The following is a 22,557-nucleotide window of genomic DNA, read 5'->3' as shown; positions in this document are numbered from 1 at the left end:
GGAGCAATATTAATCTAGGTCATCCTCCTACCTGAAGGCTTCTGGGGATTCCAGCTGCCCTTAGTTCCCCCTCCACTTCTCTGTAATCCTCTCTCTGTTACCAGATCACCAGGCATCAGGGAAAACAAATCACAAGAAAATGAGAGGTAGGAGGCACTATGGAAAGAACCCTGGGCTTGGGGATGTACTTTCATTGGTTTTCTTCACTCCTCCTTACATACCATTCCTCACCCTTTTCTGCTTCCCTCTTCTGATGTCATCTCCTCTCATAGTTCCAGCCACCACCTCTTGTCTGGGGACTGTGATTTGGAGTTTCCCTGTGCCAGGCATGTCACCTCTCCAGCTTAGACTTTCCCCATCTGTGAAATAAGCAGTGGCCATTCATGCACTTTTAACTCCAAAGGGCTGTTGTGAGAATCATTTGGGCGAAGAATGAGCAAGTCTTTGATCCTCCAACAAGCTGGTAGTGGCGAGCATTACTAATCCCCATTTCACAGCATGGGAGCCTAAGCCTCAGGAGCATGAGGCAGTGGAACCATGCCAGACTCCCACTCTTAGGGTATAGCCACACTAGTCACACCCTAAGGATTTAAGGTACCTCTTGTTTTTAAGGAACACTGAAAAACCAAATTGGGAACCCACAAAACATATCAAATGGCAGAAGAGATAATTGAAATGTTTGAATTGTTTGCTTTTCTAACTAACAAGCTAATGGATGTTCTAAGGGATTTCTTTCCAGAAGAAAAAGGAATTGTGGTTTTATAATGGGACTTGCTCCCTAAATCCAGGCCAGAGCAAGCTCCTCATTCAGGATAGGGTGCTAGAGGATGAATCATCTCCTTGCCTGGTCACTGGAAGTCCTTGGAGGACTTCCATTATTTGCAAAGGCTAGCTGGCTCTTCATCAAGCCTGTTTCCTCTTCTTCTTGGACACTCAGCTAGATAGTTTCTCAGCCTTCCTTCCAGTGAAGTGAGGCCATTTGTCTGAATTCTGCTCAGTGGAATGTGAGCAGAGCTGATGCCCTCCAACTTCCAAACCTGGACCATAAAAGCCTCCCATGCTTCATGCCTTGCCCTGTTTTCCCTTCCTTGGCGTCATGTAGATGAGCATGGTAATATGTTATCAGTGGTAGAGTCACAGATGGAAGGAGCCTGGATCCCTGAATATCACTTTGAGAAGAGTTACCCATTAATCAGGAACACCCATTTTGGACTTCATGTGGTGAGAAGTCAACTTTTATCTTGTCTGAGCCATTATATAATTTGGGGTTTATTTGTTATAGTATCTAGTGTTCCATTATCTAATACATGTTAGTTTACCTGATTCCAACAGTTTTTTTAAACCACAGAAGCATTTTATATCCTTCATGTGTTAACAATATCTCCATCCCGCATAAACCAGAAATATTTTCTTAAGTCTCTGTCAACACCTTCGAAATACAATGTGCTCCAGAGTTTCATCTTCTCCTCCCCTCACTGAAGTAGATCTTCTTCTCATGAATCTATCATGAGAAAGAATTCCAAAGGAATCTTTGGAATCAGAATGGGAGTGGAGAGACTAGGACAAGGGAAATTGGATAGAGCAAGTATATTCTTTTGAGTTTTACTATAAAAGTGCAGTATTTGGAGGCAGATGTGAGGTCAAGGTACTGTTTTCTCAGGATGGGGGAAATAATGGTATGTTGCATGCAGATGAGAATGATACAGTAGAGAGGGGGAAATTGATGATGCAGGAAAGAAATGGGGAATTGAGGAGTAATGTCCTTGAGTAGGAGAGGGGATTAGTCAGAGCAAGGAAGATGCATGTCCATGGGTAGCTGCAGTAGGTGCAGGTGGGTGTGCTCTTCTGATAACTTTTCTTTTCTCAGGGAAATAGGAATCAAGGTCATCAGTTGAGAGTGAAGGATCATGGAGGAGGGGTTGAAGCTTTGAGTGGAGAGAAGAAAGAATGAAATAGCCTAGGAGAGTGAGTGGAAAAGCGAAAAAGCCAGGAAAATGTAGCAGGACTTTTGGGCACTGCGGAAGGACTACAAGACACCAGTGATCTTGAAGTTTCAGTTAGCATGACTGGATACTTCTTTCCAGCCGTGTTCAGCTGCACTGGTGCAGGCGCTGTGACTGGAGAATTGGGTTTCCCCGTAGTCCTGGTTTTGTCAGGAGGTTGTAAGAGTGAGAGTTGGAGTTATTTGGACAAAAAAGTTGAAGGTATAGGTAAATGATGCTTGTAATGAAAGACCAAGGAAGTGGGGTTGAGTAAGGAAAGAAGCAAGGACCTGAGGGGGAGCAAGGGACAGGGAAAAAGGACAGGATCAGTTTGGTTGCAGTGGAAGCACTGTTGGAATTGGGTACTCAATATAATGAGTTGGGCTGATAGATGATGGTAGTTGGAGAGTGGGGTGTGTGAAGTTGAGATTATGCAAGTGCAGTTACTGGTAATAATGTGGTCAAGGGTGTGACCTTGGGAGTGAGGGGTTGAAGTTGGTGGAGGATAAGCTTATTGAAGCAGAGAAGTTCATGGAACTGAGAGGCTGGTTATAGAAATCACCGTGACTGTGACAGGATCATGCTAGAGGGAATGACTGTGAGCTGGGAGCTAAAATTGTCCATGAAGGAGGGAGAGTGCCTGGGGGTATACATGGGTGAAACAAGGGGTGGGTAATGGATGGGAAGTCTGCTGACATGCATGTCAAAGAATCGCAGGGTTTTAGGGAGAAGAGAGAAGAATGGCTGATTTGGAAGTAGGATGAGGAGCAAGGAGGATGCCTATTCCATCCCAGCCCCTGGTTTGACAGCTCTCAGGGTGAGAACAGCCACTGCTAAGAAGGCTGCAGGGGAATCATGTCCTCAGGGGGGAACCCAGCTTAGAGCAGAAAGGTGAGCAAAAAGATGAAGGGAACAGGAAGACACCGGCAAGGGTGTCTATTCATTACAGAACTCTCGGTAATGGTGAGCATCTGGAAACAACCTAAATGTCCACTGCCAGGGGAATGGATAAATAAACAATATATTAGTTCAAAATAGAATGTGCTATACACAACAGTGAAAGTGAATGTGCTAGATCTACATGGATCAACATGAAAAAAAAGCTTACAAACATAAACTTGAGTTAAATAAGCAAGTTGTAATGGGTTACATTCAGTATGATGCTACTTATGTAAAACATTAAGACCCACAAAAATAATACAATATTATATTTATAAGGCTATAAAAGGGTATTGAGACCCTTGGGAAGGACCCCCAGCAGCTTCAGAGTGGTGGTTTTGTGGTTACCCATGAAGACAGAGGGAGAGTGAATAGGTGGGTGTAGGAGTAAGGTCGCTTTGGTTGTATCTAAAATGTTTTACTTGTTAATGGAAAAAAAAGATAGGAACCAAAACACAGCAAAATATCAACTGCTGTTAAGTCTAGGATGTGGGTTCCCAGATTTTAAAAAATTTTCTGTATGGTTGAAAGATTTCATTTCATAAATTAAAAAAAAAAAAGAACCTGAGGGGATTATGGTGAGGTACAGTTATCAAGGCAATATAGTACTGACACAAAGACAGACATAAAGATCAATGGAATAGAACTGAGAATCCAGAAGTGAAAGCATTCACTTAGGGATGGTTGATTCTTGACACGGGTGCCAAGACCATTCAATGGAGAAAGAAGAGTCTTTTCAGCACATAGTGCTGGGGCTGAATAGCCACATGCAAAAGAGTGAAGTTGGACCTCTACCTCACATCATAGGCAGAAATTAACCCCAAATGAATCAAAGACTGAAATGTAAGAGCTAAAACTATAAAACTCTTAGAAGAAAACCTTAAGGATATGTCGTCATGCCCTTGGATTAGGCAATAGTTTCCTAGATACGACACCTAAAGCACAAGTAACCAAAGAAACGATAGATTGGACGTCATCAAATGAAAACTTTTGTGCTCCAAAGGACACTATCAATAAAGTGAAAAGACAAGCCAAAGAATAGGAGAAAATGAGATCTAATGTCAGGATATATAAAGAACTGTTACAACTCAGCAAGAGGGCAAGCAATCCAATTTTAAAATGTGCAAAGGTAAATAGACATTTTTCCAAAGAAGAGATACAAATGACAATATGCACATGATAAGATGCTCAACATCATTAGTCATGAGGAAAATGTGAATCAAAACCACAATGACATATACCTCTTCACACCCACTGGGATGGCTCTAACCAAAAGGGCAGACAACAGCAAGAGTTGACAAGAAGATGAAAAAACTGGAAGCCTCATAACATAGCTGGTGGGAATGTAAAATGGTAGATCCTCCTTGGAATCACTCTGGCAGGTCCTCAAAAAGTTAAACATAGAATTACCGTATGACCCTGCAATTCTGTTCCTACTTGTATACCCATAAGAGTTAAAAACATATGTTCACACAAAAATCTCTACACCAATGTTTATAGCAGCATTATTCATAACAGCCAAAAAGTAGAAACAACTCAAATGGCCATCAGTGGATGAATGGATAAACAGAATATGGTATGTCCATAAGGAAATATTATTCAGCTGTGACAAAGACTGAAGTACTGATACATGCCACAACATGGATGAAATTGGAAAACTTAGGCTAAATGAAAGACAGACACAAAATGTCACGTACTGAATGATTCCACTTATATGAAATGTCCACAAAAGGCAAACTCATAGAGACAGAAAGTATTCTACTGGTTGCCAGGGGTTGAGGAGAAGGGAAAATGGAGAGTGACTGCTAATGGGGCCTGTGTTTCCTTTTGGGGTGATGAAAATGTTTTGAAATTAGATGGTGGAGATGGTTACACACCTTGTGAATATATTAAAAAGCCCTGAATTATATATACCCTTTAAAAAGGTGAATTGCATAGTATGTGAGTTATATCTCAATTAAAAAAGAAAAATAAAAAACCCAGGATCAAATCCAGACTCCCCAGAGTGGCCCCAGAAGATGGCTTCCATTCTCTGAGCCTTGGCTCCTCATCTGAGGGGACTTAGGGTAACTCAGGCTGCACCCTCCTGAGAGGGACTCTCAGTCTGTCTAACTGAGTCCATCTAATGGGGCTTGTTACTCTCAGTGGAATAAGTGCCTCTATTCCTAAACTGACCATGGCCACAGCAGTGAGGGGTGCACCCAGGCTCTGGCATCGGACAGAGTGCAGTTTGGGGCCCCACCACTGGCTATGGAATCTAAGTGTGAATTTAAGTCTCAGTTTCCTTATCTGAGAAATGGGGATAATGATGGTGGCCTCTTCTAAGTGTTACTGTGGGGAGGTGATAAAATAGTGAGTGTAATATACAAGATGCAGTGCAGCTGGCACCCTGGCACTCAGTAAGTACCAGTTGGCTGCCTTCTTCTCCTCCTTGTCCTCCTCCTCTTCTGTATTATTATTACTGTAGTGGTTGTCATCGTGGCCAGTTAGCCCTAAAGTCTTTTACTCCTTCCTCCCCACCTCTCTCTCTCTCCCTTTCAGAATTTCCCACTTGCCTCAAAGTCTACTTGTGGCATAAAAGGTGGTCTGGACACAGCTGCCTCCTGGTCAGGCTCTTGACCAACCAGCCTGCTGCCCCAGGACCTTAGATAAATGTGCTTATCCTTCCTTCCAGTTTGTGGGACAAACTGGTGTGTTGACCTCTCAGCCAAGTAGAGGGATGGTGGGATGCCTCCTAGAAAGCTTTGGGGCTCCCAGCTGCTCAGAAATCAGGAGCCTGGAGTAGTCTTCACAGCTCCATGTGGAGCTCCCCCTCCCCCCACCTTTGCTGAAAAGAGGAAGCTCCAAGTTAGCTGTTCAGGGTAGGGCCTTTCTCTTTGCGTCTCAGTAGAAGCAAAAGCCCAGACCCTCTACTTCTAGGAATTTATCTACCAGATGCATTCCCCTATGTTAGTATGTTCAAGGAAGGTTATTTTGGCATTTTAATGTAGATACAAAAGACTGGGAAAACCCATAACGTCCATCAATAAAGGGACCAGCTATATATGTTTTGGTAGATCCGTACAGTGGAAAACCAGAGCCACTGGAAAGAACGAGGCACATCTGGATTACTGATGGGGCTTTTCCAAGATGCATTCTAGGTTAAAAAGGCCAGATACAAAACAGTAAAAATTTTTGTATTTACTAAAAGCTGCCTTCCTTCCCACCCTCCTTCCCTTCCTTCTTCCTTCCTTTCTCCCATCTCTTTCAAAGGAATACCTTTATATATGTGCTGGCGCATGGACAGACCTTCTGAAGAACAAACAAGAAACATTAAGCCTTGTTGGCCTCTAAGGAAGGGAAAGGAAGTGTGGTGGGGAGGTCAGAGTTGTTGAGAGAATTACTTTTCAATCTGCTTTTTTTTTTTGCTGCATTAATTTACATGCGAAGGGGTATTTGGTGGAAAGTAAGTCTCCCTCCTCTAAGCAGCTGTTCCCATCCTCTGCCCTGTTTCCCTCCTTAGGGGCAATGAATGTGACTAATTGTATATCTTTCCAGATATAAGCCATGCATTTGCGTAAATGAATATTTATAGGCAATGATGTGTATTTTTAGAGAGATGATATATACATAACATGAGCTTGGCCATTTACATCATGTATTGAGTACGCTCAAACGTTGCACTCCCATCACCACGTTCCATCTCCAGAACTTTTTCACCTTCCCAAAGTGACGCTCTTTCCCATCAAACAGTTAACTCCCATTCCCTCCTTCCCCAGCCCCTGGCAACCACCATTCTACTTTTGTCCCTGTGAATTTGACTACCTCTAGGTAACTCATAGATACCTCTAGGAGTCATATAATATTTGTCTTTTTGTGTCTGGCTTATTTCATTTAGCATAATATCCTCAGGGTTCATCCATGTTGTGGCATGTGTCAGAATTTCCTTCCTTTTTAAGATGAATAATACTCCATTACACACATGCACACCACATTTTATTTATCCACTCATCCACTGATGGACATTCGGGTTGTTGCCACCTTTATGTATTATTTTATAAACAAAAATTAATTTACACAAAAGAAGAAGGAAGTTTGGGGAAAAGAGAATTTGACCTGGGAAGTCCCCATGCATTGCCAGCATTGTCGGAGGAGAAGGATGGGGCAGCATCAACCTCCTGAGAAGAGAAGGGAAAACATCCCCTCCATCAGCCACTGCTGGTGGTTCCCCACCTTCAGTCCTGAGAAAAACTCCCCTTTCCTTCCTTTGAAAGCTGGTCCCCTGAGCCCTGCCTGGGAACTCAGGGATCCTTGAACACAGTACCTGCCTCTTCTCCTGCACCAGGGAGACCAAGGGCCCTGGGGGAGCAAAGGCTGACCGACCACAGGTGTGGCTCACCCTCTTCCCAAGCCCCAGGGAAAGGGGTGAAGGGTAGCAGAGGCTGAGCCAGCAGGAAGGGCTTGGGGCCCTGCCGAGTCCCTGGGGATGCAGGTGCTCTCCAGGGGGGAGCCCCTGAGCCCACCCCCTGGGGGGCCTCCATGAGGGCCCCATGTAAGAAAACCCCAAGTTCAGGTGAAGAGCCATCAGACCAGTTCTCTGTCTCTCACTCACAGTCCTCTGGTGACAGCCCATTTTCCACAAGATGACTTCCACATTTTAAAAATATTTCTTCTTTTCCTGTTTTTGTTATGAAACATTTTATTTTTTAATTTTTTTAACATTTTTTATTGATTTATAATCATTTTACAATGTTGTGTCAAATTCCAGTGTTCAGCACAATTTTTCAGTCATTCATGGACATATACACACTCATTGTCACTTTTTTTCTCTGTGATTTATCATAACATTTTGTGTATATTTCCCTGTGCTATACAGTATAATCTTGTTTATCTATTCTACAATTTTGAAATCCCAGTCTATCCCTTCCCACCCTCCACCCCCCTGGCAACCACAAGTCTGTATTCTCTGTCTATGAGTCTATTTCTGTCCTGTATTTACGCTTTGTTTTTGTTTGTTTGTTTTTGTTTTTGTTTTTTAGATTCCACATATGAGCGATCTCATATGGTATTTTTCTTTCTCTTTCTGGCTTACTTGACTTAGAATGACATTCTCCAGGAGCATCCATGTTGCTGCAAATGGCATTATGTTGTCGGTTTTTATGACTGAGTAGTATTCCATTGTATGAATATACCACATCTTCTTTATCCAGTAACCTGTTAATGGACATTTAGGCTGTTTCCATGTTTTGGCTATTGTAAATAGTGCTGCTATGAACATTGGGGTGCAGGTGTCATCCTGAAGTAGGGTTCCTTCTGGATACAAGCCCAGGAGTGGGATTCCTGGGTCATATGGTAAGTCTATTCCTAGTCTTTTGAGGAATCTCCACACTGTTTTCCATAGTGGCTGCACCATACTGCATTCCCACCAGCAGTGTAGGAGGGTTCCCCTTTCTCCACAGCCTCTCCAGCATTTGTCATTTGTGGATTTTTGAATGACGGCCATTCTGACTGGTGTGAGGTGATACCTCATTGTAGTTTTGATTTGCATTTCTCTGATAATTAGTGATATTGAGCATTTTTTCATGTGCCTTTTGATCATTTGTATGTCTTCCTTGGAGAATTGCTTGTTTAGGTCTTCTGCCCATTTTTGGATTGGGTTGTTAATTTTTTTCTTATTGAGTTGTATGAGCTGCTTATATATTCTGGAGATCAAGCCTTTGTCGGTTTCATTTGCAAAAATTTTCTCCCATTCAGTAGGTTGTCTTCTTGTTTTACTTCTGGTTTCCTTTGCTGTGCAGAAGCTTGTAAGTTTCATTAGGTCCCATTTGTTTATTCTTGCTTTTATTTCTTCTAGGAGAAAATTTTTGAAATGTATGTCAGATAATGTTTTGCCCATGTTTTCCTCTAGGAGGTTTATTGTATCTTGTCTTATGTTTAAGTCTTTGATCCATTTTGAGTTGATTTTTGTATATGGTGTAAGGGAGTGTTCTAGCTTCACTGATTTACATGCTGCTGTCCAGTTTTCCCAACACCATTTGCTGAAGAGACTGTCTTTATTCCATGTTATGAAACATTTTAAATGTTCAGGAAAGAAAACAGCATATCCACCACCTCGCTGCAACATTGTTAACATCCTGCCATGTTTGCTTTGTCTCTCCCTTTCTCTCTCTGGGATGTAATATGCACCTACACACACACATTCACATACATGTACATCAGTGCACACTATACAGAGGTGCATACATACACGCACATGTATACAGCACACATGCACTCACATACACATGTACACACACGCACATACATATACATATGTGCAATACATACAAGTATATACACAATGCATACATGCATATGCATACACATTATATCTGTGTCTATATACACACACATCTATATATAGACACACACACACACATATGTATTTTTTCCCCCTGAACCTGAACGCTTTGAAAGTAGGATCATCATGAACTTCACCCCTAAATACTTCAGGTGCATCTCTTAAAACAAGGACATTCTCCTACATACCTTTGAAGAATATTATACCTAAAGAAATAAACAATAAAGCCCTAATATCATTTAATACTTAAATTCCCCAAAAGGTCTCCTATAGCTGTTTTTTAAAACTAGGATTCAGTCAAAGTCTACATATTGCCCATAATTTGCTGTTATGTCTCTTAAATCTCTTTTAAATGTCCCTAATCTACATCTTTAAAAAAAACAAGCAACATTGACTATTTGTTGATCCTGGGATAGTTGCCTTGTGGGAGGTCTGGAAGGCCCCACCTTCTGCGGTTGTCTGTTTTCTCATGGGGTCGTTCATCTTCCTCTCTAGCCCCTGTATTTCTTGTAAACTGGAAGTCAGGACTAGAGACATGATTAGTTTCTGGGTAGCACCCTTTATTTTTCTCCCCAAAGGCTTAATTTTTTTAGAGCAGTTTTAGGTTCACAGCAAAGTCAAGAGGAAGGTACAGAGATTGCCCATATGCTCCCTGCCCCTCCACTTGGCCTCCCTGTGGTTAACACCCCCACCCGAGTGCATTTGTGACAATTGATGAACCTGTTTTGACACATCATAATCACCCAAAGTCCATTGTTTACATTATGGTTTTCTCTCTCACCGTATTGTGTAGTGTGTGGGTTTGGATGAAAATATAATGACATGTGCCCATCATCATGTTACCATACAGAGTATTTTCACTGCCCTAAAAATCCTCTCTGCTTTGCCTGTTCATCTCCTTCCCAGCAACTCCTGGCAACCACTGATCTTTTTTACTGTCTCCATGGTTTTGCCTTTTCCAGAACATCATCTAGTTGGAGTCATACAGTATGTAGCCTTTTCAGCTTGGTTTCTTTCACTTAGTAAAATGCATTTACAAGTCCTACGTGTCTTTTCATGGCTTGATAGCATTTTCTTTTTAGCAATGAATGATAATTCCATTGTCTGAATGTACCACAGTTTATTCATTCACCTACCAAAGGACATCTTGGTTGCTTCTAAGTTTTGGCAATTATGAATAAAGCTGCTATAATGTAGGCTTTTGTGAGAATATAAGTTTTCAACTCCTTTGGGTAAATACCACGGAGTGTGATTACTGGATCATATGGTAAAAACATGCTTAGTTTTGTAAGAAGCCTCCAAACTGTCTTCCAAAGTGGCTGTACCATTTTGCATTCCACCAGTAATGAATGGGAATTTCTGTTGCTTCACATCCTCACCAGCATCTAGTGTCAGTGTTTCAGATTTTGGCCATCCTCTTAGTTATGTAGTGGTATCTCCTTGTTGTTTTAATTTGCATTTCCCTGATGACATATGATGTGCTTTAAAATTTTTTTTAATTGGTAAAATATACATAACATAAAATTTACCATTTTAACCATTTTTAAGTGTACAGTTTAGTGGCATTAAATATATTCACATTGTTGTGCAGCCATTATCACCATCCATCCCCGGAACCTTTCCATCCTCCCAAACTGAAACTCTGTATTCGTTAAACAGTAACTCCCCATTCTCTCCTCTCTCCAGCCCCTGGCAGCCACCATTCTACTTTCTGTCTCTATGAATTTGACTCCTCTAGGAACCTCACAGAAGTAAAACCACGTAGTATTTGTCCTTCTGGCTTTGGGTAATGCCTTTTGATAAGAGCTCTTCCAAAATGATGCTGTGCACTTTTGATGCACACCTATCAGGAAGCTCAGAGGAATTGCCGCTGAACAGGCCCTGCCTGGCCCTGCCTGCTCTCCCAACTGGCTTCCCCTGCTCGCCCACCCGCTCTGCCCCGGTTGCTCAGCCCTCTTACCCTCTGCACTTGCCCTTTCCTCCTGGCAGATTCCTTAGTATTTTCCAAATTTCACGTTGCATGTCACCCTTCATAGAGGCCTTTCCTGACTACTCAAACCTGCTTCCCTATAGTCACTGTCTGTTTTTCTCTGTTTCGTTTTCCATGGCACTCACTGCATCCTGAAAGTACCTTGTTTGGGTTTTTTGGTTTTTTTTTTTTTTTTTTTTTGCCTTTTTACTGTCTGTCTCCAAGGTAAACTCCACAAGAGCAGGGACCTGTTCACTGCTGTGTCCCCAGATCCTGGCGGTGTACTTGGCACATGGCAGGTGCTTGTATAATTCTCCTCCTGCTGCTGTAACAAATGACTTGGTGGCTTAAAACCACACCAATTTATTATCTTACAGTTCAGGAGGTCAGAAGTCCTAAATCAGTCCCAATGGACTAAAATCGAGGTGTGGGCAGGGCTGTGTTCTTTCTGGACGTTGTGGGGGAGAATCAATTTCCTTGCCTTTTCCACCTTCTTGAGGCTGCCTGCATTCCTAGGCTTATAGTCTCGTGTCACTTGGACTCTGCTTCTGTCATCCTATCTCCTGTCTGAGTCTGACCCACTCACTGCCCCCCCCACTTATAATGACCCTTTGATTGCATTAGGTCCATCCAGATAATTCAGGAAGTCTCCCTGTTTTAAGATCCTTAACTTAAACACGTCTGCAGTCATTTTTTACCACGTAAGGTCACATATTCACAAGTTTTGGGAATTAGGATGTGACATCTTTATTTGGGGAGGGTCATTATTCTGTTTACCAAGGGCTCAATAAATAGTTGTTGAATGAATGAATAAGTGAGTGGATGGCTTCCTTTACAAATGGAGTGCTTAGTCTTGAACTCCAGGATGGCTTGGCCACTTACTGGCAAGTCCCCACTTTCTCTGACCCTGGATTTCCTCCTCTGTTAGATGTGTGCTGAGCACCCACCAGATACCCCCCTCTTGGTAGACACTGGGAATACCAAGACAAATAGATGGGAGACCCCTGACTTCCACGAGCTTGGAGTTTGGCTTCTGGGAGGAGTCTGAGAAAGATAACTTGACTTAGTCTACTCAGGTCCACATTCTAGGTCACGGAGAATTTTGAAGTCCTGAGGGAGTGTGCTTACCTACAGGGTGATATTTCCAATGGCTCTTGATGCATGAGTAGGAGTTTACGTGGTAGGGAAGTGGAAAGGGCACTCATAGCCAGGGACAGGCCGTGGACCTCTTTGAGGAACTACGAGGGGTGCGGTGTGCGTCCTCAGGGGAGGGAGACCAGTGCAGGGGCGGTGAGGGTGGTCATGTTTGGAAAGGAGGCCTTGGAGGCCATAATCAGGAGCCTGGATTCAAGGGGTCACAGCAGGGTTTTTGAAGCAGGGGAGAGGAGTGTGCAGCTTTGAATCCGGGCCACTCACTCCAGCCACCGCAGGATGGACAGGGGAATGAGGGCCAGTGTCTGAGCCTGCGTGGAAGTGTCCTGGATCAGGCAGGGACAGTGGGGATAGAAATCAGGGGACAGACCCGAGAGAGATTTAAGAAGTAGAATGGGAGGACATGGTGGTAGACTGAGAAAGGGTGGGTGAGGAAGAGGGGAGACAGCTGGGAAGGAAGAATAGGCAAGATGGAATTGTGTGGGAGCTGTTTGCAGCTGTTGAGTGGACCACGCGCTAGCTCAAGTTGAGACTTTGTGAGAAGCCCTGGGAGACGCTGGTGCTGGGGCAGAGAAACTAACCCGGTGGATCTGTAGGCATCTCTCTCTGGACCCAGATCAGTGATGAAGGTCACCAAGGGTACAAGATGGGCCTCAGTTCCAGGTGAGGGTTTGGGGCTGTTTAGCTCCTGTCCACATTCTCACTTGATTTACAAACAACCACTGGGGTAAATAGGTGGGACCGTGAAACCATCTGCCTCATTTCTAGCTGGGCAAACTGAGTCCCAGAGACATCCAGTGACATGGCCAAGGCCACATAGCCAGCAGACCCTGGGGAGCACAGGTCACCCAGAGACTCAGCTCAAGGGGGATTTTGCAAGTCTCTTGGGACCCAGAGGGGCAGTTAGGGTGGGGGTCCCCTCTGAGTGATTCCTGGCCACAGAGAATTTCCTTCTCTTTGGAGGAAGTGGGAGTTCTTCTTTCATAATGTGAATGTCAGAGATTCTAGCCTCACCAGTGACTAAGAGTGTCTGAGACTTGTGGGTGTAGCAGGCACTTAAATACCAGACCTTCCTGTCCTTTGATGATTGTAGACACCTGGGCTACACACAGAACAGGACCATGGCCAGCCTGCAGACCCCACTCCTGGCTGCCCTCATCCTCCTTGCTATGATCCTTCAAGCAACAGAGGCAGGTGAGGTTGGGATGAGGGAGGGCTCTCTGCAGAGGTGAAGGTCAGACACTGGAATATCTTCCTTATGTGGTGGGTAGAGCACTGAACGGAGAGCAGAAGACCCCAAACTACTGCTGGCTCTTGGGCTAGTCCCATTGCTTCTCTGGGCTTCAGTTTATGCATCTGTTAAATGGGTCATCTTGAAGGCTTGGAGTCTAAGATCTGTCTCAGCTGGGTTATGGGTTGCGGTGGGCTTGGCCCAGAACTCAAGCATAGGGCTCTTGGGGTGTGGAGAAGGAGCCACTGAAGGGGGCCAGCTGGGGTAGGCAGGAGCAGGGGTGAGGGAGACCCCCTTGGAAAGCTGTTCCTGCCCTGTCATCACCACATTTTTCCTCCAGAACCTGCCCTCAACACTGGGTTCCTGACTTCTCTTTTCCATTCCAGCGTACACCCTTCTGCCCTGTATTGGGTAATGGAATAAGCACTGGGCTGAGAGTCAGGCAGTTCGGAACAATAATTGCTCAGTTATTTGGGTTCCTGAGTGCTTTCTCTGCATCAAAGGCTCCGTAGAGTACTATTATTGTCCCCTGGGTCCAAGGAGGGAATTGAGTCTCAGAGATGCTAGGTGACTCAAGGCAGGATGAGACTCGTACCTGCACCTGCGTGACTGCTCTGCCTGAGTCCTTGTCCTGACTCTCCATGATCATGCTGTATGACTCTGGGCAAGTCCTCCCCGCTCTCTGGACCTCAGCCTCACCATTTGTACCTTGAAGGGGGTTAGGGTAGATGTGAGCTGAAGTGGATTACCTAGGGATCTGTTCAAACTGTGTATCTGATTCAACAGGACTGGGACTGGGCCCCGGGCTTTTCTGACAAGGTGGTGCTGGTGGTGCTGGCGCACGGGCCTCACCTTGAATGGCAAGGTTCTAAGGCTCCTTCATTTTCAGAGCCTGTGGGTCCCATCTAGAGGCGTAGGGCATTGCTGATGCACGGTTGTTCTGAATTCCTCTCCCTTAAGCTGACCAAGGCAGAAAGTAGACTTTGGGCCCTTAGTGGCTTCTCAGAAGCCCCAAGAGTGGGGAATTTGATGGCTCAGAATCCTCTGGACACACACCTTCCACATGAGAACAGAAAAGCTGGGTCAGACCTTAGGCCGAGGGAGACCGGCCTGTGACTCCTCTGCACACCGCTCTTCCCCAGGCCCCTATGCTGCCAACGTGGAGGATAGCATCTGCTGCCGGGACTACATCCGTCACCCCCTGCCCCCGCGTGTGGTGAAATATTACTACTGGACTTCGGACTCCTGCCGGAGGCCTGGCGTGGTGTGAGTAGGGAGCTGGGGAGGCAAGGCCTTGGAGAGCCTAATGGGTATGGCCCAGGAGGGCTCGGGTGCCTATGGGTGTGGTGGACCCAGGGATGGAGGAATGCAGCTAGGCGTCCAGAGGCCAGCTAGGAGCACTTGGCTGGAATAGACGGCTCAGCCTAGCCATGGGTGTACCAAGAAAAAAATCATGTGATCATTCAACAGATATTATCAGGTGCCTACTATGTGCCAGGTTCTGAGGATGCAGAGGGTGCCACTCCATGTGGGCATGGAGAGATCGGTAGTACTGAGGGACAGAGTGTGGGGTTCAGGTATGGGCAGTAGGAAGCATCTTGGATCCTCCCCAGTGCCCTGGGAGTTAGTTATCTGAGGCAGCCCATTCTTACCAGGAGAATATTCAGGGCTGATACTGAGAGCTTTCTCCAGGCCAGCCACTCTTATGAATATGACTTTTTAATTCTCATGACAGTCCTCCAAGAAGATGTGATTATTTCCATTTTACAGATGGAACAGGCTAGGGGTAGCTCATATTTCTCAGGGTTGCCCAGGCTGGAACCAGGATTCCCGGGTCCTTGTTCAGGGCTTTTCCCTAAGATCCTTTTTTCCTTTGCTGCTTTCTCTCAGCTTCTTTGCTTCCTTTTCCCTGGCCTGGAGCCTGTGCCTGCACCCGTCCCTGGCTGGACACCTGAGGCCTGCCTTTCTGGGGCAGCCCCTCCGGCTGCTGCTCCGGCTCCGCAGAGCCCGCTGCCTGCCGCATTGCACGCTGCGGGTGTTTGGGCTTCGGGACTCATGACCCACTTTGGGGCTCCATGATCTTCTCATCTTCCTCCTCCTCACTCATCTTCCATCCCTCAGAGTAGTCTGTGGGTGAATAAGAAGGCTGAAGTGGGAAGCCCTTCCAGGGTTCTGGTTACTTCAGTGCTAAGCCTCAGTTTCCCCGTCAGTATAATGGAAGTGATCACTTTCATTTATTTTTGTTTATCATACTTGTGTAGTGCTCGCTAAGTGCTAGGCACGGTTACAATCACTTTATAAATATTAATCCATTTAATCTTTCAAACAACCCTATGTGGTAGGTACTGTTACCATCCCCTTCTTACAGGTGAGGAAATGGGCACAGAGAGGTTATGGGGCCCCTTAAGCATCACAGGGCACAATGATAGTAAGTGGAAGATGTAATGCTCAGTGCCTGGCGTAAAACAGATGCCCGATAACAGACAGTACACCTGTGATTATTAGAGTTTTGAGCTGGATGTGGTTTGAGGAATGGGAAGATCAAGGCCCAGAGAGGGGCTGAGCCTTGTTTAGTGTCACACAGCAGCCAGGGCAGTCTGTCTTTGTGGCTAAGATCTACATTGCTTTGCTGTCTTCTTTGTTCTTTCTGTTCATTTGTTGTCCAGGGGAGGTGCATATTGGGGAGTGGGGGATAAGGGGAGCCAGGAAGTCCCAGTCCCCACAGACAAGCTCTTGAGAGGCAGGAAAGGAATCCAGGGCTGGATGATGTCTGACCACCGGCCAGCTTTAGCTGAAGCAGAGCGCCCCAGGGGCCTGGCCTGATGTTTGCAGCAGGCAGCACAAAAGTGGAAGCCTTAGCCCACAACTGCCATGTGCTCTTGGGCCAGTGCTCACCTCTTCCCTCCTCAACACAAGCTCATCGGGTCTCCCAGAGGGGCCAGAATGGAGATGCCCTCTGAAGGCACTTTCTCCAGAGAGCCCAGTTCACAACGAGCACGATGAGTCAGCAGCTCTGGCGCTTGGGCAAGTTGCTTTACCTCGTTGGGTCTCAACGTTCCTCAGCTATGAAATGGGTAGAATAATAGGGGCTCATAGGGTTATTGTGAGGATTTATTGAGAAAATCAACGTTAAAAGTTCAGGCCGGAGGAAGGTATAGCTCAAGTGGGAGAATGCTTAGCATGCATGAGGTCCTGGATTCAATCCCCAGTGCCTTCCCTAAAAATAAATAAACCTAATTACCTCCCCCTCAAAACAAACAAACAAACAGACAGATTTTTTAAACAAGAGTAATCAGAATTTGTAAGTAAATATTTATTAAAAAATAAAGTTCAGGCCAGCTCCTGGCATAATGATGTAGCACCTACTGTCTACTATGCACTGCTTTGAGTACTCCAGTTTATATTAACTCATCTAATCTTCATCGGATTCCTATGAGGTTGGACCACAGTTATCATGCCCATTTTACAGATTAGAAACTGAGGCTCAGAGAAGTTAAGGCACTGGCTAACAAGTGGTAGAGCTAGAATTTTAACCCAGATAGGCTGGCTCCAAAGTTTATGCTCTTGGCCACTACCTACTACTCTCTCCCGAGGCAATGTCAGCAATGATTACGAGACCTTTGGGTATTCTGTTCTTTAGCCTGACCTGGCACTCAGGGCTGGGGCTGAGGGTCTGGGAGGTCCTTGCAGCTCATCTTCCCTTCTCCTTCTTAAGAAATGTATTTGCATATAGCAGGTGGCTCATAAATCTTGAACCACTCTATATAGTGGGCATCTCTGCATACAGCAGGTGACTCATAAATGCTAAGCTTCTGTGGCAGGATGTGGCATTCTTGTTGCATGCTAATACTGCCTTATTGTCTCCCTGGTGTCTCCACCTTCCAGTTTGCTAACCGTGAGGGACCGAGAGATCTGTGCTGACCCCAGACTCCCCTGGGTGAAGAAGATTCTCCACAGGCTGGACAAATGAGGCAGGCCCTGCCCTGATGACCGTGGCCTTGGCTCCTTCAGGAAGACTCATGGAGCCCTACCTCCCTGCTGTTACAGCTGCTCCTCGACACAAGCCTGTGCCAATGACTCTCAGCGATCCCTGATCTCCATCCCTGTAGCTGTCACCCGCAGTCAAGCCTCCAACTGTCACTCACATCTCCCCTCTTACCCTTCCATCCCATTTTCTGCCCCACCTTAGCCAGAGGATCCACAGTCTTGGGCAGTCACTCCTCTGCTCAAAATCCTTCCATGGCTCCCCACTGCCCAGGCTAAGGTTGGAGCTCTTGAGCCTGGCACCCCTGCCCTCCAGATCTGGGTCTTATCCCTATCTCCAGCCCTGTCTCACTTCCCTTCATGCATGTTGGACCTGACTCCCTGTTCTCCAAACCCACGTCATACATTTCTACTTCTGGCTCTTTTTCTGGGCTGCTCCTGACACCCAGAATTTCTCCCCATCACCTGAACATGTCCGACTCCACCAGCCCTCCAGGCATCACTTAGCCTAAGCAGCTGGTAATTGAGTTTCAATTTTTAGACTTCCCCTGGACCTCTGCTCCCTCTTAACAGCCCTGTTCATAGTATGCCCAGAATCCTTGGGACTTGGGTCCCCACTGGCTGGACCAAGATCCACCCCTGGGTTACTTTTGTCTCCCAGCCTCTAGCATAGAGCACAGGGCCTGGCTCAGAATCAGGGCTCAGCATGAGGCTGCAGACTGAATCAATAGAAGTAATATGACTCTCCCATTCCCCAAAGGCCCTTACACATCAGTACAGAGACTCAGGTCATCTAGAGAGGGGCTGGCTGGGTCCATTGTGAAAACTCATATTTGCCCAGATTCACCTTTCTTTCCCATTTTACCTGTGTGTTGGGTCTCTTTAACCTTCTTGCTTCCCTTGAGTTTTTACTGCTCCTTCAACCTCCAACATCCAGGTCTGACCTCTTTAGAGTCCCCCGCTTTTCCTTCCTCTTTTCCCAAAGAGCTGATAACCAAATTTATGCTATGGTGTGAATGACTGCCTTTGGCTTGGTGTTACAAACTCTAGTTATATTTGTATATGAGAAGAGGGAAAATGCTTAAAAGGCCAAATGGATGAATGAAAGAATTTTAGGAAATGTGTGGGAGGAGGACAAGGCAGAACTCCTGGCCCTCCCAGTGAGTGGTGTATTGTTAAGTGAAAGATCCTTGGATGGAGGTTTTTCTCAGGTGGCTGGGATCAGGCTAAGGAGTGGGATTTGGGACTTAATCTGCCTCTCCTTGGGGACAACAGATTCCCTAGGTACCTGTGCTTTTTCCTTTTCGAGGGAGCCTGGTGCAGCTCAGCACTCAGCAGGATGATTGTTGCTGTGTGACCCTGAGGAGACCATCTAACCTCTCTGAGCCTCATCTGAGAATGAGAATACCCACCTTACGGATTCACTGAGGGACTCAGATCCAAGTCATGGGGAATGACTTTGCTGGCCATAAAATTCAGTGTCTTCCAGGGTTTGTGTTCCCCCTGGAACCCAAGATCATTTGCCCACCACAGGTACTGGCAAGTGTTAACCTGTCCACTGCCCATGTACAGGGCTCTCAAGTGTTCTGGGATCTCTCTCTGCTCCTGTCCTGCCCTTGCTGCTCAGGCCTTCTGGAAAATAAATCCTCTACAACAGTGTCTGCTTTGCTCCTTGGCATTTGCCATCCTTGTGAGGTAGGGCAGGGGACCCATGGCCCATCTGTCCCAGTGGGGAAGCCCTTGACTGTGACATGTGAGCTGGCTTGCCCAAGGCTACCCTGTGAGTGGGTGGGGTGTCCCGGCTAGACATGAGGACCTGGGAAGCAGCTGTGCAGGTGCCAGCAGGGAACCCCAGACATTTGTCCACCCTAGTACCACTTGTCAGGAGGAGATGATGAAATCATTCATTTGGTCCTCAAGTCTAGAGCTTTGAGTAGCATATTCATTCATTCATTCATATATTCAATAACTCAGCCTCAACCTTCCACCTTCAAAGATGGACACAGAGGTATGGAGACTATATTAGTCAGGAAATGCTACTTCCTACAACAGACAACTCCAAAATCTCAATGGCTTGTCAACTCCATAGAAGTTTCTTTTCTTCCCACGTGAAGTCTGATTGCACATTCCTGGTCTGTGGGCGACCTTCCATGTGGTCATTCAGAGACCCAGGCTCCTTCCTTCTCAATGCCCCTACCCTCCTCCAGGACCAGGACTCCTCTCCATCATCCAGCAGATGGGAAAGAGAATGGAGGCTCATGGAGGGATTTTTGAGCCAGGCCAGGAAATGGGGGGCTCCTCACTTCTGCCCACATGCCACTGGCAGAACTTAGTCACATGACCACCCTGACTGCTAGGGACACTGGGAAGTATAGCCAAGCCATGTGTCCAGGAGGAAGAGGGAGCAGGTTTGGGGAGCGCCCAGTTCATCTGGTGCTGAACTTCCCTGGGCCATCAAATGGGCCTGCTTCCCTGGGGTTCCTGGACACAGCTCACTCTGCCAACCCCTGGACACAGCTCACTCTGCCAAAACAGAAAGAAAGAAAAAAAAAAAAGACTTCCTCTGCCTTCACAGCATCTTCATTATTTCGTCAGTGTAAGCACCATTCCATGGACATCTTGGCATAAGTGGCCTTCACTCCCTTTCAGATCTGACTCTCACAGTGGGATTTCCAGGGCTGTAGCTCCAGACACCCAGAACATTGTCTGGGACATGTGGAGAAGCATTGGGAAGGGCACATGTCAAGGATTTAGACAGACATAGGAACTCTCACTGCCTGTATGTCTGGAGCAAGTTGCTTGGTCCCTCTAAACCTCAATTTTTCCCTCAGTGAATAAGGGGCAAGAAAAGCGTTTAGTGCATGTGGTGGTGAGAATCTGATGAGATAAGAAGGTACAGACAGCCCAATAACAAAATGGGCAAAGACTTGGGTGAACAGTTCTCCAAAGAAGATCTCCAGCTGGTTAATAAGCACATTGTAGGGGAGCAATATTTGCCACCTCAAAATGTGTGTCTTTGGTGTGAGGATTAATTTAGGCTGATTATTTTTAAGAAATAGAAAACTCAGAACATTTTTCTTGTTACTTTCCGCCTTAACTGCCTGAGAGAATTTAGATATAGGACCAGTCACAGGAATAGAACTATCACCAGAGATTTCTGCAAAGAATATGGGCGCTAGGTGTAGTGGGGGGAAGTCTTCAGGGTCTAGAGATTGGGGTCCACTCTGTGTCCTATTACCTCTGCATGATTCACCAAACATTTGCTTTTCATCTCCCTGTGGATTGTCTTCCTCCTCTTTGAAGTCTTAAACCACTACCCTCAACATCCTCTTTTGTCTTTAGCTGAAGATGGTATTTAAGGTGAGGGCCTCAGTCGTTTTGGCAAATTACTCAGTCTTCTTGGGTCTCTCCCGTATATAATTGTGAAAACTTTTTTTTTTTTTTTGTATTTTCCTTTTTGTTTCCTTTTTTTCTTAATAGGGGTACTGGGGATTGAACCCAGGATCTCGTGCATGCTAAGCATGCGCTCTACCACCGAGCTATATCCTCCCCCCATCTCCCATGTATAATTGTTACTAAACTTTTGTTTCATTTTCTCCTGTTAATCTGTCTCATGTCAACTTAGACGAGTCAGAAGAACCTAGAAGGTTAAAGGGAAATTTCTTCCTCCCCAACAACATGAAAAGCTGTTCAACATCACTAATCATTAAGGAAATGCTAATCAAAACCGCAATGAGATACTGCTTCATACTCATTAAGATGGCTATTATAAATGAAAAAACAAACAAGGTTGGTGAGGGTGTGGGGAAGTTAGAACCCTTGTGTATTGGTGGTGGGAATGTAAAATGGTACAGTTGCTGTAAGAAACAGTATGGCTGTTTCTCAAAAAATTAAACACAGAACTACCATATGATCCAGGAATGCCACTTCTGGGCATACATACAAAAGAACTGAAAGCAGGGACTGGAACAGATATTTGTACATCAATATTCATTGCAGCGTTTTCTGAAATAGCCAGAAGGTGGAAACAACCCAAGTGTCCATCCATGGATGAATGCATAAACAAAACGTGGTGTATCCATACAATGGAATATGATTCAGCCTTAAAAAGGAAGGCAAGTCTGACACCTGCTACAACATGCATGAACTTTGAAGACATTATGGTAAGTGCAATGAGCCAATCGCAAAAAGGCAAATGCTGTATGATTCCTAGAGGAGTCAAACTTGTAGAAACAGAAAGCAAAATGGTGGTTGACAGGAGCTGGGGGGAGGAGGAAATGAGAGATTATTTAACAGGTCCAGAGTTTCAGTCCTGCAAGATAAAAACATTTTGGAGATGGATCGTGGTGATGGTTGCACAGTAATGGGAATGTACTTAATTCCATTGAACTGAACATTTAGAAATGGTTAAAATGTTAATTTTTACATGATATATAGTTTACCACAATAAAAGAGGGTGTGGCCAGGCATGTGCATAGACAGAAAATGCCAAGTGCATGTGGGCTGCCCTCCTTATTGGTCAGAAAAGGTGAGCTGGGCCAGATTGGGGCAGGAAAGGCTATCCTCCCGGGGCCCTAGAGATGACCTCCACATCACTGGCCACCCCATTCCTTCAACCATCCTGGGGCCCCACAGGAATGGCCTGGGCTCCCCACCCTGTTTCCCAGAGCTGTTTCTCTTCTGCTTCCAATCTGGGAGAATCCCTCATCTCATGTTCCACAAGAAAGACACAGGCTTCCTGCTCTCTGGGGCACCCAGGCAGGGTCCCAGCCACCTAAAGGCCTGCAGAGGTGTGGGCAGGGGTACCCCCATCCCTGCCATCCCACTGACCCTGAGAGAACCCTCTTTCCCTCTGCCCAGCCCTGCTCTAGTTATTTCTCAGCTCAGAAGCTTCCCGCTCCCCTTTGCCCCTGAACAGCATCCTCTTTCATCACTCCAGCTTCAAAGTGTCCTGCTGCAGCCTCCCTCCCCACTCCTTTCT

General features: G+C 45.7%; 1 protein-coding gene across 3 annotated transcripts in view; it reads left to right on the top strand.

The window, feature by feature from the left end:
• The window catches only part of CCL22 (C-C motif chemokine ligand 22), a 67,667-nt gene extending 48,434 nt beyond the window's left edge, over nucleotides 1-19,233 (top strand). For 2 of the 3 annotated variants that reach the window (XM_074370686.1, XM_074370687.1), the window contains 3 exons: nucleotides 13,455-13,555; nucleotides 14,735-14,858; nucleotides 17,478-19,233. In XM_074370686.1, the coding sequence (XP_074226787.1) occupies nucleotides 13,483-13,555; nucleotides 14,735-14,858; nucleotides 17,478-17,562 (282 nt within the window). In that variant the 5' untranslated portion in view covers nucleotides 13,455-13,482 and the 3' untranslated portion in view covers nucleotides 17,563-19,233. The remainder of the gene's footprint in view (nucleotides 1-13,454; nucleotides 13,556-14,734; nucleotides 14,859-17,477) is intronic. The other variant, XM_074370688.1, reaches the window with a different exon arrangement.
• Nucleotides 19,234-22,557: the final 3,324 nt, after the last annotated feature.

The sequence above is a fragment of the Camelus bactrianus genome, chromosome 9 (genome assembly GCF_048773025.1).
Source record: "Camelus bactrianus isolate YW-2024 breed Bactrian camel chromosome 9, ASM4877302v1, whole genome shotgun sequence".
NCBI classification, from domain to species: Eukaryota; Metazoa; Chordata; class Mammalia; order Artiodactyla; family Camelidae; genus Camelus; species Camelus bactrianus.
Note: the sequence above shows the minus strand (reverse complement) of the source record. Positions and strands in the feature narration are given on the sequence as shown.